The sequence below is a fragment of the Sardina pilchardus genome, chromosome 24 (genome assembly GCF_963854185.1).
Source record: "Sardina pilchardus chromosome 24, fSarPil1.1, whole genome shotgun sequence".
Taxonomy (NCBI): Eukaryota; Metazoa; Chordata; class Actinopteri; order Clupeiformes; family Clupeidae; genus Sardina; species Sardina pilchardus.
The window spans coordinates 984,108-1,001,566 of record NC_085017.1 but is presented as its reverse complement, the minus strand read 5'-3'; the positions used below and the strand labels follow the sequence as shown (position 1 = coordinate 1,001,566).

The following is a 17,459-nucleotide window of genomic DNA, read 5'->3' as shown; positions in this document are numbered from 1 at the left end:
TGTCACTGGAAATGCGCGCATGAACGTAGTGACGTCATACCGCTTGACAGTTTTGTGGCTAGGTTTTCCAGCGGAAAAGAAAGTCCAGTAGCGGATTGTCCTGAGCCCGGTGCATCTTATCAACACACGTAAGATGCCGCACTTTTGACAAACACGAACTACCCAGTTTGTTATTATTGAATATCGATTAATTGTAATAAATATGTACAATTGGCTAAAGTGCTTGTTTTTGAAGGGCGGTGGTTAGTTCAGTAACGTTACGGTTTTAGAAATCCCTTTCCTAGCTAGCAAACGTTAGCACTAACGTTAGCTGACGACAGGTCAACATTGTTCGCTATGCTAGTAAATGTTAGCTAGCTTGCCTGGTAATATTGGCTAGTGTTTAAAGTAATTTAGCTAGATGGCTTACTAAGAAACCGCGTTGTTATGTTTACTAGTTAGCCCATATTAAGTTGATGTGGTTTTGCTAGCGAAGTAGATTGTAGATAGAAGTACGTGGTCATTGAAGTTGGTTTGACATGCTGAAGATTTTGATAGCAAGGATGCTGTGCCAGATTAACATTCTCGGTAGTTAACGTTACGAAGCCTAGTTTACGTTTTGGGGTGTATTATCGATGAAGATTCTTGTATAAATATAATGTAGGATTGGCTTTTGTGTCGGCTAGCTAACTGCTCAAGATACCGTTAGGTCATCTACGATAGCAATGCAATGCGTTAAGTTAGCTGGCATCAGCTGACGTCTCGAGTTGAGCACAGTAGTGCTAATGTTAAGTCATTCATGAGTCAACCTGACATCAAACCTGTCAATAATGTACCTACTTCTGCTAGCAGCTAGTATCCGAAAGATCGTGTGCTTTCGTTGTCTCTGAGTAAGAAACCATAAGTTACCACGAATGCTTGGCATAGCTAATGTCAACATCAGCCTTCTGGAATGTGGCGTTAGCTAACGTTAGTGCTACCTACCTTACATCCACAATCGGTTCAGGTAACTTTAATGTTATCATACAACGTCAAGTCATCTTGCTGTACACCTCCCACTCTCTGATAAACAGAGAATCGAGATGGCAGTGCAGTATCGCTAGACTGGTGTGTTTCCCTAGTAACGTTATGGGAGCCTACTAGGAATGGGGCAGTTGAACATGACTAGCCAGACCGCTTAGCTGCTAGCCCTTGTCCAAGCAAAGGTACAGTTAACGTTATATATTAGGGTTATCTAATTAACCAAGGGTTACAGACATGTGACAGGGCAATCCATAATCCCTTTGCTGGCTGACATAAGTTAGAGGAATGCAGACATCGATATCCGTTACTATAGTAGACTTTACTTGTACATCCTCCTGAACTGCTGTCCCATTTCCTGGATAGCGATTGCCTGAACAGAGCTCGTCCACTTCGCTCTGTGGCCAGAATGATCTGTGTAGCCTACTCCGTCCGTGTCCGGTTGGCCTTGGCACTGTGGAGAATAGATCCACAGTGACATTTGACAGTCAGTTAAGATAAGTCAGACAGCGCCTCAGATGACTTACTTACTTCAGTATTTACATGCATCTTTATCTAGTAACAGAACATGTCACATAACATGGTGTGCTATATTTAGCTAGGGAAAAATGACATTAAAACACCATTCAAATCAACTGAGGGTGCGGTTTTCAGGATGTGGTGGTTCCACCTAATCCGTGATTTGCAGGGTAAGTATTTAGTTTGAAGTATTTCTATAATGAAGTATTTCTCAATGTATCTTGCCTTTTTCAGGACTTACAGCAACCTGCCAAGTTCCCGCTTCACTGCCTTCAACCAGGGGGTTGAAGCACACAAACCAGCACAATGTCCTACGGAAAACAAGACAACTATCGTACCCCTCCCCGAGACTTCAACAGCCTCATACAGACATGCAGCTCCAACATTCAGAAAATCACACAAAACAGTAAGTGGTGGACATCAGTTTCCTGTGTACTTAATGGTGGTTTGTAAGGTTTGACCTGAGCTTTTGATTTTTATTCTGGTTGCAACAAGATCTTACTTTGTCTAGCAAATGAGAATATACACAAAATACACAATTCAGCCACAATATGCCCAAACCTCATCCTTAGAGGGTCTGTTTGCTAACTCCATTGTGGGCTGTGTTGTTGCTATGCTGCAGCCATACTATTAGCAATGGAGAACAGTAGATCATTTATGAAATACCGAATGTTAAAATCTGTGGCCATGTAGAAAACAAGGTATCAGTTCTTACTCCTATAAGGTGTCAGTTCCTACCTACTATTTTTATCAGTCAGCTAACACACTAGGTTTGTCTCTGAAAGCATGTTAAACTGGCTGTAAGCATACATGACAGACATTGCAGACATTTGTATGTCAGAGATATATAATGCATACCGCTGTCGCACACAAAAGCTGTCTTGGTCCCCCTGTTTTGGTTGTACGTTTCTGCAAGGATATATCATCAGATAGGAGCACAATTTTAACTTCCTTTCATTTCCGTTGAGCCAAATGACAAAAATGCACTGAGCTGTCGGAGTTAAATGATTGTCCACTTTCACTTTTTTTAAAGCTAAACTGAGATGAGAAAAGAAGTGTTATCAGTTGGCCCCAAAGTCAAGCGAGATATACTTGTTATCAGGCTGGGAATTCCGGGTATCCAAAACAAACTGGAAGTAAAAAGACTGTGTGTCATTTTTAGAATCAGAATCAAGTTTTAGCAGGGTATCCAAAATGACCTTCTTCCATCTAAGGAATTTCCCTAGGGTGTATCCTTTTTAACTCGCTGGGTGGTAAAAAAAGTTAATTGTTGTTAATTGAGAACCTGCCTTCAATGCTGCAAGGAAGAGAGAGCATTTGTTTAGCCACATTACACTGGGTGCCTGTATGTTTTAGAATGAATTGATACATCAATTCTGTTTGGTTTTGAACCTTCTTGGTCCTCTCTGTCATGTCCACTACAGTAATTCTTGTAAATACTCCCAGTGTCCTTATAAACAACATTTCGTATAGAGCTTTTGCATTTTATACTATGCCCCTCAACTTAATGCCCTGCTGAAAAGTATTGGAGTGGCGGGCTCAATATACGTTTAGAAAATTAAACTTTAAGCACATCTCTTCAGTCTAGTTTATGATTAACAATCTTCTATTCTTTTGTTCTTTGTTATTATATTTTAAATTAGACCCCCCCTTTGTATTGTCCTGTTTACATTGTAGTGTATGTTGTGTGTGGTGTCTTAAGCTGCTGGGACCTTGAATTTCCTCTTGGGGATCAATAAACCATCTATCTATCTATCTATCTATCTATGACACATGGTTTATGTGGTTGTATCATTTGTTCACTGTATGGCTGACAAATGCTACAAGTAGAAGTCCTGTGTTAAAAAATAATATTCATTAATTGTTTGTGTTTGTTTCACAGCGGCCCAAATCAAAAGCATGGTCAGTCAGTTGGGGACGAGGCAGGACAACAGTGAACTCCAGGATAAACTGTAAGTACCACATTATGGTCTGTCTGCATTGAAATGTTGTTAGTCAGTATTATGGTCTACTAACTGATCAGGGGTGCATTTCTTGAAGAGTTAGCAACGGCGTTGCTAAACCACCACTGTACAACGCAACTTGCGACCAAACAACGACAGTGTTAGAACTACACCTGTTTCCAGAAAGCATCGTACCTGTGTCGCAGTTCACTACCTCTGGCGTTCGAACACCGCAGTTCCAACAAGGTTGTTCATGATGCAGTGCTACATTTCATTGGTGGAAAAAGTGGCAACGTATAATACCCCACCCCCTAGAAATTCTCTGCCACAGCCTGTCTGTGTTGACATATTTCTAATTTAACCCAAAGTGATTAATGCTGGCATTATCAGTGCAATCAGGAAAAGTGTAAACCTATTGCAAGCACATGAGACACATGAGACACATGTTTACTGAAGCTGACCAATATATGCCATTTAGATATCTGTGGTAAAAAATGTATGGCCTAGACAAATCACAAATTATCGCACAATTATGCTATCTATCTCGTGGCGCAGCTGTACATTGTGCGCAACCAGTGTTGGCATTTTACCTCTCCATGTCACTTTTGAGTAAGAGTAAGAGAAAGCCTATGACCCACAACAATAGGTTTGACCCTAAATCTATCTATCTATTAATGCAAGGAACGTCTGTCTGTCTGTCTGTCTGTCTGTCTGTGTGTTCCACGCATAACTCTCAAACCACTCATCCAACTGACCTAAAATTTGACACATGTATTGCTAATGACATGCGTGAGGGCAGTGCAAAGTTTGGTCATGTTTGGACAAAAAAATGACAATTATATCGTTTTAAATTAAACAAAATACAACTCTACCGCATTGTCATTGAGCTCTATGCAATTCAAACCAGCTAATTAGCCAACAGCTAATAACTGACATAAAGCATGCCAAACTCTTAGTATGTTAAGGGTTTAGTGTTGACATGGGGTTATTTGAATTCCAAAGGCCAAGGGGACTTTATCAGGGTGCATAGTGTCCTGGATCCATGAAATAATTTAAAAATAAAGATAAAAATCCCCTTTGGGAATTTAACATGGGCGTTCCAATACTTATGATCCCCTGTATTTTAAGGAAAACATTTATTTATTTACAATACATTATTCATTCACAAAGAAAATTAATGTCCTTAAAGGTTGAATAGTTCCTCATTGTTTCATTTAAGGCATTAAGATACATTTCCAAAAGATGATTTTATATTTAACTTTAAGCATGTGTTCTAATACTTTTTGAGGGCACTGTATATGATTGCTTTACACTAGGAATATAACATCATTATTTAGTAGGGTAATTTCCACGTTTCACTGCATGTAGTCAGAAACAAAAGCATGTTTATTGCATTCGGGATTAGAACCTACAATGTTTGATTGACAAGCCACAGCCTTAGCCACAGTACCAATGATCGCTGTGTTTATTTGGAGGGTTTGCGAATACCATAATAGTAGCCTACCAAAACAATTTCAATTTCAATTTCAATTTCAATTTCAATTTTTGGTTGGGCACTCCTGACACTGACGACCTCACCAACCGGAACTACCAAGGAAGGACAAAAGTGCGACTGCCCAGTGGCAAACAACCAAACTTTGTGTCCTTGTTTGCGATTGAGACGCAAGAACGATGAGTGAACTACCAAAGTTACGACACTTTCTAGAAATGCAACCCAAAACACTTCTCTTTTGGGCGTAATTCATGTTCAAAATTATTTATTGATGCATTGTGCTAGTTTCATGGCTTTTCCCCCCATTTTTGATTTTTTGAAACAAAATAGGTTTGACTTAATTGGCATGGCGATGGTCATTTTTCCTTGTGTGTGCACTTTCATAAGGTCCTAAAATCATGAGTTTGACTTTCAGCCAACAGATACAACACTATACAAACCAACTTGCAAAAGAGACCAACAAACACCTGAAAGATCTGGGCGCTCTCTCTCTCCCCATGTCCTCCTCTGAACAGGTCAGTGATTCTTTCCCTTCCTCTCTCTCTTCTCATTTCCCCTTTTTTCCTCTCTGTGGGTGCCTCTCATGCAGCGTTTATGCATCCTCCCTCACTCCTCGATGCCTCGATCCTCACTGGTCTACATAAAGAATGATGGGGGGGAAACAATGGGATAGTCTATCCAGTGTTAGTTATAGATCAGTGGGAACGCCCCTCGAGGATCGAGCATCGAGGATCGAGGAGGCATGTTGAGAGGCACCCTGTGACCTCAGATGTAGACATGCACATGTAAAGTGAATGTTACCATATTCTTGTCCTAGGGTCTGCTATGAAGCAAGGTTTTTGGGCTAGTGAGATAGCTTCACATGTAATCCTGGGTTTCCAAGTGAAACAGTAGGAGATATCAGATCACAACAGACAAAAAATACTGTGTATCTGCTTATGCATGACTGTGGTTATTTGGGTATGTGAAACCAGCCAACAAAAATATTCCCTGCTTATGTGGAACATGCTTTGTGTTATGGGCCCTTTGGAGTGCATAACTTAGAGGCCAAATCAGGCGTGCTGTAGTGATTCTGATCTTCTGAGATTGTGTGTGTGTGTGTGTGTGTGTGTGTTTTTTGCTGTTGTCCCTGCAGAGACAACAGAAGATCCAGAAGGACCGGTTGATGAACGACTTCTCGGCAGCGCTGAACAACTTCCAGGCCGTGCAGCGACGCGCAGCGGATAAGGAGAAGGAGACGGTAGCCAGGGCCAGGGCTGGCTCTCGCCTCTCGGTACGCTATGTGCAACGTTAGCCAGCGTCCGGCTCTATATCAATCCAAGCATTGGTCTTTGTTCTGCTTCCAGTGGACGTAACAGTGCTGCAAGGTCGAGGCATATCCTCTCTCAATTCTTGTAGCTTTGTGTGTCGAGCAAGTTGCTGGAAATACTAGGGGGTCATGCTTCTGATTACAGTTAAACTATAAATACCACAGAGGAATTGGGTTATAGATTTGCTTTAGTAAAACAAAAGGCCTTATTTGATACGAATTTGTGGTTCCTTTTTTGTGCTTATATTGACTGTATTAGAGCAGTCCGTATAGTTTAGGTATGCAGAGTTTGTGCTGTGTAAAGTAAAAGGAAGATTACGATCAGAGAGGGTTGAAGCAGAGCAGTACGGTCACACCCATGTGACGGGAATGTTGGAAATGCAGCGTTCTAAAGAATATCTGGGTTCATTGAATTCAACATGGAAGTTTAGAATCTTACATTGTTGTGGAATAGGATCTTTTGTCAGACTTTTCAAAGGACAAAGCACCGGGGCTGGCCCAAGGTTTCCCCCGGTTTTATTGTTACGTCATATTCCATTCCAAAAGTCCTTGGTTCAGTCCCGATTCTGCCCTGTCCCACATGGCCAACCTGAGGTTGTCTGGGCCGCGGCTCCGTCCGGCCTCAATCACGGAAATATAAAATTATACCCCTTACCTCGTGGTTTACCCCACAGGGCCACTGCTGAAGGGTCCTCCTAGATATGATTCTGAGATCCTAGTGTTCTGATTTTGAGATCTGAGTGTTCTGATTCTGAGATCTGTGTTTTGCCCACTGATAAAGAACCTTTATAGATCAGTGGTTGTGCCTCCCTGACCTCACTTCAACTCCCTTCCCTTGGCATGACTAACTAACAGAGTTTATAGGAGGGGAAAAGCCCAAAGACACAATGCTTAAAATGATTAGTCAGTGAAATGAATCGTTCATGTACATGCAGAGGTGCAGATGCTATGGTTACAGCATTTAACAGATGCTTTTATCCAGTTTAAATTGCAATACAGATTTATTTGGTATCATGCGTACTAATGGTGCGTAGGTATATATCTGAGTTCAGGAAGTTGGAGAAAAGCAGCAGCTAAGAGTTCAGAGTCAATAACTACCTCATGTCTTGCACGCACTATTTAAAGTGTAGTCTGTTGAATTGACAATCCTGTTTCATCTTCAACAAATGATAGAAGCAGGCTAAGACTGATTGACATGCACTTCTCATCTGTGTGTGTGTGTGTGTGTGTGTGTGTGTGTGTGTGTGTGTGTGTGTGTGTGTGTGTGTGTGTGTGTGTGTGTGTGTGTGTGTGTGTGTGTGTGTGTGTGTGTGTGTGTGTGTGTGTGTGTGTGTGTGTGTGTGTGTGTGTGTGTGTGTGTGTGTTCACTCAGGCTGAAGATGGTGGCCATGACGAGCAGCTTGTTTCTTTCGATAAGTAAGTGCACACTGCTCTCTCTCCATGAGCATCCAGCCAGGCTAATCATTAGCCATTAGTGCTCTGTCTCCGTGACCCACTTCTCTCTGGCCAGCCCGCTCTCTCAGGGAGCACATCTATGCATGCAGCGCAGCGCAGTATAGCTTAGCATAGCGTAGCACGCCGTAGCCAGAGACTTTCTAATGAGGAGACCCAGTGCTCAAAGAATCTCCCATACAAATGTATGGGCTTTAGATTAGATTCAACTTTTTTTTGTCATTGTGCAGAGTATAGTACAAAGACAATGAACAGGTTGCATTTAACCAGAAGTGCAAAAAAAGCAGTAAAGTGCAATGTGATATGCAAAGTATAGACAGGTGGTGCATAGATAGGGCAGTTAGGATATAGTGCAGTGTATACAGTAATGTACAGTTGGTTTACAGAAGGTGGTTTATAGTCATATAAATTAAATAATAAAGTTAGTATATTGGGTTAGTTAGTATAGGATTAGTTCGTAACACAAACATGGCAGTCATCTATGTATATTCCGCCCCTTCTGCCACCAAAACTTGAATATTTCCTAATCTTACCAATCATGTGGTATAATACATAATGCCAATCATTTGTTTTGATCTCGCAGCTGGAGCGAGGTTGGTCTCGTCAAGCTTTGCACACGTACAGTTCTGGCCGAAATAGATGCCTGATAATTGCACAGAATCCGTTGCAGTATGGCCACAGAGTGGAGGGACTTGTCTAAAAGGACTTTGGCCGAGCACAGCACACAGCATGGCCTCCTCGGTCAATGACCCATTACAAACTGCTCAGAGGGCTTATTGCTCCATGGCCTTTCCAGTAACACTGAAGATCTTGGCCTGTGGTCTCCCTCCCCAGCTGCTGTCCGTCTGTGTCTCTGCCTGTCTGTCTGTCTGTCTGTCTGTGTCTCTATCTCTCTCTGGCTGTGTCTCAAACCGCCTACTTGCGCACTTCAAATGCTTAGTTTAAGTATTTAGTGCAGATTTTGTTACAATAGTAACCATTGAAAAGTGGGCACAGCGCAGGTAAGTGCTCAGTGCACACTAGCAGTGTACTGGCAGAAGTATGCGGTTTGAGCCACATTCTATCTCTCTTTCTGTCTGGGGTTCCTTCTCTCCAAAGACACATTTGTGACCGGCGTCTGTGCTGGCTGCCAGTTTGTAGTCCAGACGAGGGCTGATTCCAGGCCTGTTCTGTGTTGAAAATAACTAAACATGTAGAGGCTGTGTTGTGTGTTTGGGGTGGTGGTGATGATCGTAAGGCTAAGGGATCATTCAGATTGAAAACAAAGTAATCTAATCTGTCACTAATGCTAGCTACATGCAGTTAGGACATGCATGCTGTTAGGAGGTACCACCAGTCCACCACTGTACCCCAGAGCTAGGCACTTATGGTGCCTTCATGTGTTATGGTAATTATGGAACCATAATACCAAAAGCTGACGTGAAAAACGCACATGAACACCCTCTCGTGGTATTTCCACTGGGCAACTCGTAGAATATTTTGATTTACGAGTTGCCAAGATGAGATGACCTTTGACCTTTTCAAAATAGCATAGAGCAACGGAAGAGTTGTGAATGGAGAAACATTTTGTAGCCTATAATGTTGTGTCATTGACAAAAAATATCATCTTTTCCATAGCGTGTGAATACAGCATTAGTTACCCTGTAGTTAGTTCACTCTGGATAAGAGTAACAGCTGGAGCCAATGTTTTTGTTTGAATGAGTGATTGGTATTCTGCTTTAAACCCACAGCCAAGATGATTGGGGTCAGACCACTACACAAGCAGAGGAAGTGGCCATCACAGATGAGGACCTGGAGCTCATCAAGGAAAGAGAGACCAACATCCGACAGCTGGAGGTGTGCGCACACACACACACACACACACACACACACACACACACACACACACACACACACACACACACACACACACACACAAATTAGTTACCTGCAGGTAAATTCCTGCGAGGTCCTTTCCACTTTTATGAACGCTTGTGATGAAATGGTCAGTTTCTCAGTACCTTATTGTATCAGTAGTGGCTCAGTTATTGAACAGCAGAATTGCTATATATATAACACAGCTTTCTGACACATTTGCTTGTCATTTTCTTGCTTCTTTGCTTTCGCAGTCAGACATCCTAGACGTGAACCAGATTTTCAAAGACCTCGCTGTGATGATCCACGACCAAGGAGAAATGATCGGTAAACAACACAACTGAATTCTCTTCATCCTCCCTTTCAGTCTTTATTTAGCCTCTACAACAGAGCTGCTATCTCTCTGAATTTGATGGGCCAATAATACAGTGTCTGAGATTTTGGTTTCTGACAACCATGGAAATTTGTGTGTGTGTGTGTGTGTGTGTGTGTGTGTGTGTGTGTGTGTGTTTGCCTTGACAGACAGCATAGAAGCAAACGTGGAGAGCGCAGAGGTTCATGTAGAGAGGGGAGCAGAACAGCTTCAGAGAGCTGCGTACTACCAGGTACCACCAGCCCATTATCTGTTTTTCATTGCGTCCTTTTCACCATTTGATAATTATCACCAAATGTATGTCCAGTCAAAATGAATATAAGTAGGATGTCTGCTACCATGTATGGTTTTCAGGATCAGGCACCAGAGTTGCCAAGGGCAGTGTCTGATTCTGAGTAAAACTAGTTTTGTAAACTCGTATGAGATCTTCAGTTTATCTTCTTGAGAAATACATCTGGACTTGCACAATGAGTGAGGCATCCCAGCTGCTGGAGGGGTGTGGGTGTTTGTCTGAATCTCAGCTTTCATCTCTCCTCTAGTGATGCACTGTATGCTGCCACCATCAGTAAATTGTAGTCAGTGCTAGGGCTGCAACTAATGATTTATCTGTCGTTTATTTTCATGACTAATCGATTATCGTTGCTGCCCTAGCCAGTGTCCTTATCTCATATGAACAGCCTGAAAGTGTGTCAGTATTAGGTTTTTCTAGTCATTGCATCCCAGAAAGTAATCAGTATCTCAAAAACGATTTCTGATCTATGCTGTATTTATAAAATCTACATGAAATTGAATTTCCACATTCGATTGAATTCCCAAGATTTAAAGTCTGAGAGGAATCATCTATGAAGAGCACTATCATGTGTATTTGAATTATGATATAGGTCAACTATCTTTATGGCCCCTCTTTTAAGTGTCATTTTTTTAAAAGTTGTAGACAGGTGGTTCTCTTGAGATGTAAATTTAACAGAAAGTTCTTTCTTTCTCTCCTCGCAGCAAAAGTCGCGTAAGAAGATGTGCATCCTGGCCATGGTGCTGTCCGTAGCACTCACCATACTGGGGATCATCATCTGGCAAGCAGCCAAGTGAAGAGGTCCTTAATTATCTCTGTCCACCTTTTTCACCATTCGTTTCTCTCGTCCTCCGTAAAACAAAACGGCACACTCAGACTCGGTTCTTTATTTAAGTGATTCCCTTCCCTGTCAAACCTGGTCTTGCTTACCCCAAAAGCACCACTGTGCTACATTCATCATGAAATGACCGAGAGAGAGAGAGAGAGAGAGAGAGAGAAAGCAATGAGAGGAGAGATTTTGAAACACACTCTTTTTATTGGGATGGTTGTAGTGCAGCACTCTTTTGTGAAACAGAACGCTTGATGCGCTGGCGTGAACCACCGTAGGCAGTCGGTCTGTACAAGCTGCATTAAGCATTGAGCTTTCCCCCTTCCTTTTCCATCTAAGGTCAAGCTCATTTTTAAGTAATTCTATTTATGTTCATGTGAAGGAGTAGGCCTGCGTGATCAGACTGGAGCAGGGTGTCTTTATGATAGAATTATTAAGTAATCTAACATCTTGATTCTTGTCTACTATTTACTGCACTAACACTAGCATTCGTTGTAACCACAGAGGCAAATTACTGTTGATGTTGCTATTTAATGACGTTGTTATAAAATGTAAAGAAAAAAAAAGGGTTGGGGAATGCAAATTTCACAGCAAAGATTGCTTTCCACACATACTTGTATATTCCACTTTTTGGGGGAAGCTGTAGATTGTCATTCTTTTATTTTTTGTTATTATTTTTTTTGTAAAAGTTTATGTTGCAATATTGATATCTTCACAAATCGCCACACTCCACAAATTTAGTTCCGCTAAATAAAACAGTTATTTAAAAAAAATCATGTTTTAACAAAGAAGCAACAGAGATTAGCATAGCTAGCAGTTACAGAGTGTTTGCTGTGGCTGTTTAAGTTAGCATTCATAAACTATTGTCCCATATGGAAAGAAAGTGTGTCATGAATTTGGACTGAGTGCCCATGTTGTAAATTATGGTGACTTTTGAAGTGCATATATGGTGGTGATTTCTGCAAATGTCTTGTAAAACTGACGTCTCAAATGGATTGTTGTAAGGAATGATTTGGATATGTACATAACCAAAATGGGGAATGTTCCATGAGAGGTTGTAAAAAAAGAAACGGACCTACACTTTTAAAACAAGCGAAAGTGATTGTCTACTTGTTTTTTATTACTTCTAGAATATTAGTAAAACAGTGTCTTAAGAACAATTTCTTTGTTTTTTGTCTGTTTTTGCATAACTGCTGCTAATACATTGTGTTGGTAGCACACCCATCGATCACTTAGTGCCCGTCTACTACATAGGCAAGTTTGTGTACCCAAAAGAATGGAAACCCTCTGCCAAAAAGCAAGTATTTCCAGCCTTAGTGTTAAAGTAATACCAGTGTCAACACCTTCATTGTATCTGCTTGAGGCATAACATGTATGTGTGTTGAATATGGAGGGCCCTGACGATGTTAAAAGATATGCAAAGAGAGTCGAAAGTGTATAACTTGACCAAATGATTACAGTATAGCTTTCCTGTGCAGGATCCTAGGTGTAAACGTCAGTGGGTCTGCTCCCACCAGCCACACATTGCCTTTTGTTCCATGTATCAGACACTTAAGTTGTTTACTGATGAATTTGCACTTCTTTGCCTGACATTTAAATTAGTGCCCAGAGACTCTTCATTAAAAAGTGGAGGCCCACACTGCTTCCAGCAGGTGGCAGTACTGTACAGCTTTTCGGGGAAGCTGGGGTTAGAGTTAGACAGCGACCTTGTACATGGAACTGGATAGGAATCTTTGGGGTCTTGATCTGTTGTATTTTTTTTATTTCATACAAAAAATCTGTGGTCTGTTTTTATATGAGGATCTTTGTCCCCGTTTCTTCTAGTTCAGTCATGATCAGTATGGTCATGTTCGAGACCCCATCTCAGTTGAAGTCTCCGGCAGGCCTGTGTGATATTGAACTATCTATGACTATGACTGGCACCAGTTGCAAAAACAAAATAAGCACCCTCGGTTCTTTATTGGAGTATTTCCCCCTCCCCTTAATGACTGCAAGATCTATCTATCTAAAACACAGAAAATGAGAATTAAGATCGATATGTTCTTCCTCCTCCATGGCTCTGAATGGAGCGAAACAGAAACATTTGGGAATTGGCACGGGCAAATGATGCATTGGGTCTGGGAAGATTGGCAGGCTTGTGCAGCAGTTAATTGAGTGATTCAGCTGCTCCTTTCTTTTTCTCTTGCCAATCCCCAAAAATGAGTTTGAGTTAGAGCAGGACATAGTGAATATAGGCACTTGTGTGATACTTTGAGTATTCTAAAGACAAGTTAAATGGCTTCCTTGCCCAGTTTATTTCATTGGATTTGTCGCTGCTGTTCACGTCTTCATGAAAGGTCAATAAGTAACTGACTTTGGTGTAATTCTTTGTAGTTTTCCCCAATGTGTTGTATCTGTTAAGAGGCATTTCTGTTTATTGTCTGGCACTATAGCAGCCCTGACCAATCTCCACAGCAACTCCCAAAATGTTTCTCCCGTAATGCATTAACGTTTTGCTGAAGCTTTGACAGCTACAGCGCAGGCAAGGAATACAGTAAGTTTTTAACATGCACGTATACCGATGGGAGTCGTCGTTTTTTATCGCTTGGGCCCACAGTCCATCCACAGGGCCCAAGAAATACCAGAACGTTAAGAAAGATGTAACGGCGTGCTTGAGATAGGCTACGTTATGTTGCAGCCCCTTGCATCATAGGGCGGGATGACTGAGAAACTGTTGAGGTCTCCAATTCTGTGTGCTTGTTAGGCTAGTTGAAAATTGCGCAAAGTAGGCAAACAGGGAAGGGGAACCACAGAAGGTTGAGAAGCAGCAGTCAGTAACTGAAAGCAGTGATGGATTTTGGGCTGGCGTCTGGGAGAGGTTGGACACGCGTCCAAGATGAATTTTGTTGGAAGGACTGCGAGGTCGCGGAACGCACAGTGGAAAAATGGGGGAATAGGGGGGGGGGTTATATCCGTTCCAGCTTATCCGGACCTCAGGGCTTAAAACAGCCACACCTGTGTCGATCACAGAGGGTTCTGGCTTATACCAAATTTAGGTCGCTGGCTATGCAGAAATATGCAGTGGTGCTGCTGACCTTCTCCTCTGGCGGCCTTTGGCCATGTCTTTGCCATCCACCATGTCGTCTGTGCACGTAAGGTGTTTCCACCTCTCCTCGTTCTCTCTTCGACGCCATCTGCAGTTTTATATACCGGCAGCGTTGAGTCGATGTTCCGCAGACACGTCTACGACCGTTGACAAGGCTGACCTAGTTTCGGCGCATCTTGTTGAGGTTAGCCCCGTTTAACCTCTGATCATTTTGTACAGTTTAGAGCTTTTCGGGGGCCCCCACATATTTCGGCACGCTGCAAACGAGCTGGCCCTCCTCCCTGCTACAGCTAACTGATGGCGAAGAGCACGAATGGTGCTAGGCTCTCTCTAATTACGGCAGATATCACATTACTCCTTTCTCACGAGGAAGGCAGCTTAATGGTTGAGGGTAAACAACCGAGTGGTTGCCACAGAGGGCTGTGGTCTTGCTGCATTATGTCACATCCTGGTCTGTTCTCCATTTAAAGGCTCTTTGAAGGTGTCGGGCCTCCCACCTCAATCCCCTCCTCTGCTATAAAGAGAACACGTTAACCACTGTTCATTTGTCATGTCAGGTGTGTGCCTCTGGGAAGTGAAAAAGATGAACAAAATCTGGTTTTGCAAGTCTCGACAATTTAAATGGCTCTCAAAGGACGTTTGCTGGACGGCGTGTGTGTGTGTGTGTGTGTGTGTGTGTGTGTGTGTGTGTGTGTGTGTTTGTGTGTGTGTGAAATAAATCATTACTCCTCCCCCCCATGTTCCTACAGTAGAGTTTTGCGTGAGGCAGTATCCATCACTGTGGAAGGTGTGAGCACATGTGCCTGTTTATGTCTGCTGGTCTTGATGGCGCTCCTCAGGTCTCACGCCCTCAGTCATCGGTGAGCTGGCCAAACTCTTTGGCTTCCCTCACCTCCCATAATGCCTCAGTGTCCCATTCCTCCTAATTATGGGCAGCACTTGGATGTGGCGTCTGTCTCCGCCACGCCGGTCCCTGCCACTCGTACGGTTATGTAAGAAAACCACCAACAAATTTGAACTGCGGCGCGTTGTTGAGAGGTTGTATTATAATACCCCAACTCTTAATCCCCCAGGATTCTTATTTGCGTTTTTCAATTTACCCTATGTGATGTTGTTTATATATTTATTTTTAGACAAAGTGGCTGACACACAAAGTGACAGTTGGGAATCGAACCCACAATTTTACTGGCTACTGCATGCTAGCCCAGCTCCTTAATCACTTCACTACCGCTGCCCCATCGTAGCAAGGTATCAAGAATCTCCATATCTGTTATATGAATATGTTCACAGCAGTCACGTAGAGTCACTTATTTTCTTGAGAGACTTGTAATCAGTTCATCTGCATCATCTGAAGGCAGGACTGAAAGCCAGATAAAAGGGTGAGACGTGGAGTGAGAGAGAGAGAGAGAAAGCGAAAACAGAGAACAGAGAGCGAATATCTGGAAAGGAGAAACCTCTAGCCTTTTTCAGCATCCCATCGGGAGCTCACATGTCTTGGCTGAGGGTCACCCACGTTTCTTGGTGTTCGTTCGTTCGTTCGGTGTCTGTTTCACTTTGCCATGCAAACAGCTGACTAACCACAGCGAGCCGAGCCGAGCGCTCGGCCAGAGAGACTCCCCGAAGGTGCAGAAGGGACACGGGAGGCTTTTGAAAAGCCAGGGCTCTTTTTTTTAGAGGGGTGGGGGGTAGATGAGGAGGAAAAGAAACCCTGGGCTTTGAATTAAATCCAGCTGCCGCCACCCTCCCACATCAGCCATAAAAAAATGTCAAAGTAAAACATTACATAGACGTCGATGTAAAAGCGTGAGACTGTAATACACAACCTGTCAGTTTTGTTTTCCAAAGATTTCTTGATGGGTCTGTTAGACATCAAGTCGTTTGTATTAAAACAGCCTTGCGCCTGACCCAAGCCCCCATGGCGATCTGTGCTTTGAATTTAAGCACACGTTTCAAAAGCTTTAATAACGTTTAATACATTTTACGATAGGTGTACTGGCACAAGCAAAGCTTTTAAAAATATTTAGTTTGCCTCACTTAAAACAATGTGCCACCATAGTTTCAGAACCTCTTTTCGAGTTTTGCCACCACCAAATAATAATACCTTGCGAGAACTGGCATGGACATTTACTCATTTGAATTTGAAGACTTTGTAAGACTGGTATATGCCTGACCTCAAACAGATACGGAGAGTCTTAGTACCTTGATTAGACTTGTGCAAGCCCATGGAACCTTTTTTCTCAATCTTTGTTGTCGTGCTGTGTGCATTCCAAACACTCTTGTTGTTATGGATGCAATCAGTTCTTGCAGCATTTTTTCTATACATCAGTTGCTCCTGCATATGAAGTTGTGTGTCCTTTACAACGCAGTGCTGTCATTGCAAGGCCTGGTTGGCTGGTGTAGGTCAAACCCCTTTTTGTGTGCGCAAACATGTGCTGTTGTACTTTATGTGGTGTTCCCTCTGCCTCACAGTCACTGCGGCAAGAGCAGACCGCAGCGTTTCAGAGGAGAACATGTCCCATTACAAAGGCTGCCATGTGCCTCGTCATTCAGCCTAAGCCTGGCTGATGTGGAGGGAGAAAAGTGCAAGCACTGCAGCAAAGGCAACAACACTGGGTTGTGTACTATGTGCATCTGTGGAAAAGACTGGATTATCATGTACTTTCTGCAGGGGGAAGTCTTGACTCAACACTTTACCGTGGAAGAAACGACGGGTCAAGCACGAAGCTTGCTTCTCGCGAAAAAGCACACGAAAAGAAAATAAATAAACGGGTGTTCCCATTGGGACGGTGTTTACATTCCATTGGGTTGTGTCATATTTTCCACGAGGTTCACTCAGGGATAATTGGCGGGTGCAATGGGTTGCAGATGTTGGGTCATGGCTGGCATGCCGGAGACCCCTGGGTGCCCATGTTGGTGCAAGAGACTGGGCAGCAGAAAGAGTTAAACCGCAGAAGACGTGGCCAACCCAGGAATTGTCCTCGGGAGCCAGCCACTACCTTGATGTAGCTCTCTCATGTGCATACATTACATTTACATTCAGGCATTTGCTTCCAGTCAAAGCAATTAACAGTTGAGGAGGAACAATCAGGTGTCAGTGAAGCAGAAATCAATCTTTCATTAATCTACAGGCACAGTGAGTTAAGGCTTTGTTACATTACATTAGCTATTACTGTTACTATTTTCCCAGCAAACATGCTATGGTTGGCTGTTGGCTGAACCATTTGATAGTGATGTTTGCTGGGTGCTTTGAATTCAAATGGTAAAAGTGGCAGAAAAAACACTGACTTGGTCGCTGAGCACAACTAGTTCCCTTGA

At 42.7% G+C, this 17,459-nt stretch overlaps 1 protein-coding gene across 1 annotated transcript; it reads left to right on the top strand.

Annotated features, from left to right (window-relative positions):
* On the top strand, positions 1–12,213 carry stx12 (syntaxin 12). Its single transcript, XM_062529569.1, has 10 exons — positions 1–128; positions 1,753–1,924; positions 3,401–3,470; positions 5,369–5,468; positions 6,089–6,226; positions 7,635–7,678; positions 9,445–9,550; positions 9,823–9,895; positions 10,091–10,173; positions 10,935–12,213. The coding sequence occupies exons 2-10, from the start codon at positions 1,825–1,827 to the stop codon at positions 11,025–11,027; spliced, it is 807 nt and encodes a 268-aa protein (XP_062385553.1). The 5' UTR covers positions 1–128; positions 1,753–1,824; the 3' UTR covers positions 11,028–12,213.
* Positions 12,214–17,459: the final 5,246 nt, after the last annotated feature.

Coding starts and splice junctions, on each gene's coding strand:
- stx12 (XM_062529569.1), top strand. CDS start 1,825: ATGTCCTACGGAAAACAAGACAACTATCGTACCCCTCCCCGAGACTTC. Junction 1,925..3,400: donor TCAGAAAATCACACAAAACA/GTAAGTGGTGGA, acceptor TTTGTTTCACAG/CGGCCCAAATCAAAAGCATG. Junction 6,227..7,634: donor GGGCTGGCTCTCGCCTCTCG/GTACGCTATGTG, acceptor GTGTTCACTCAG/GCTGAAGATGGTGGCCATGA.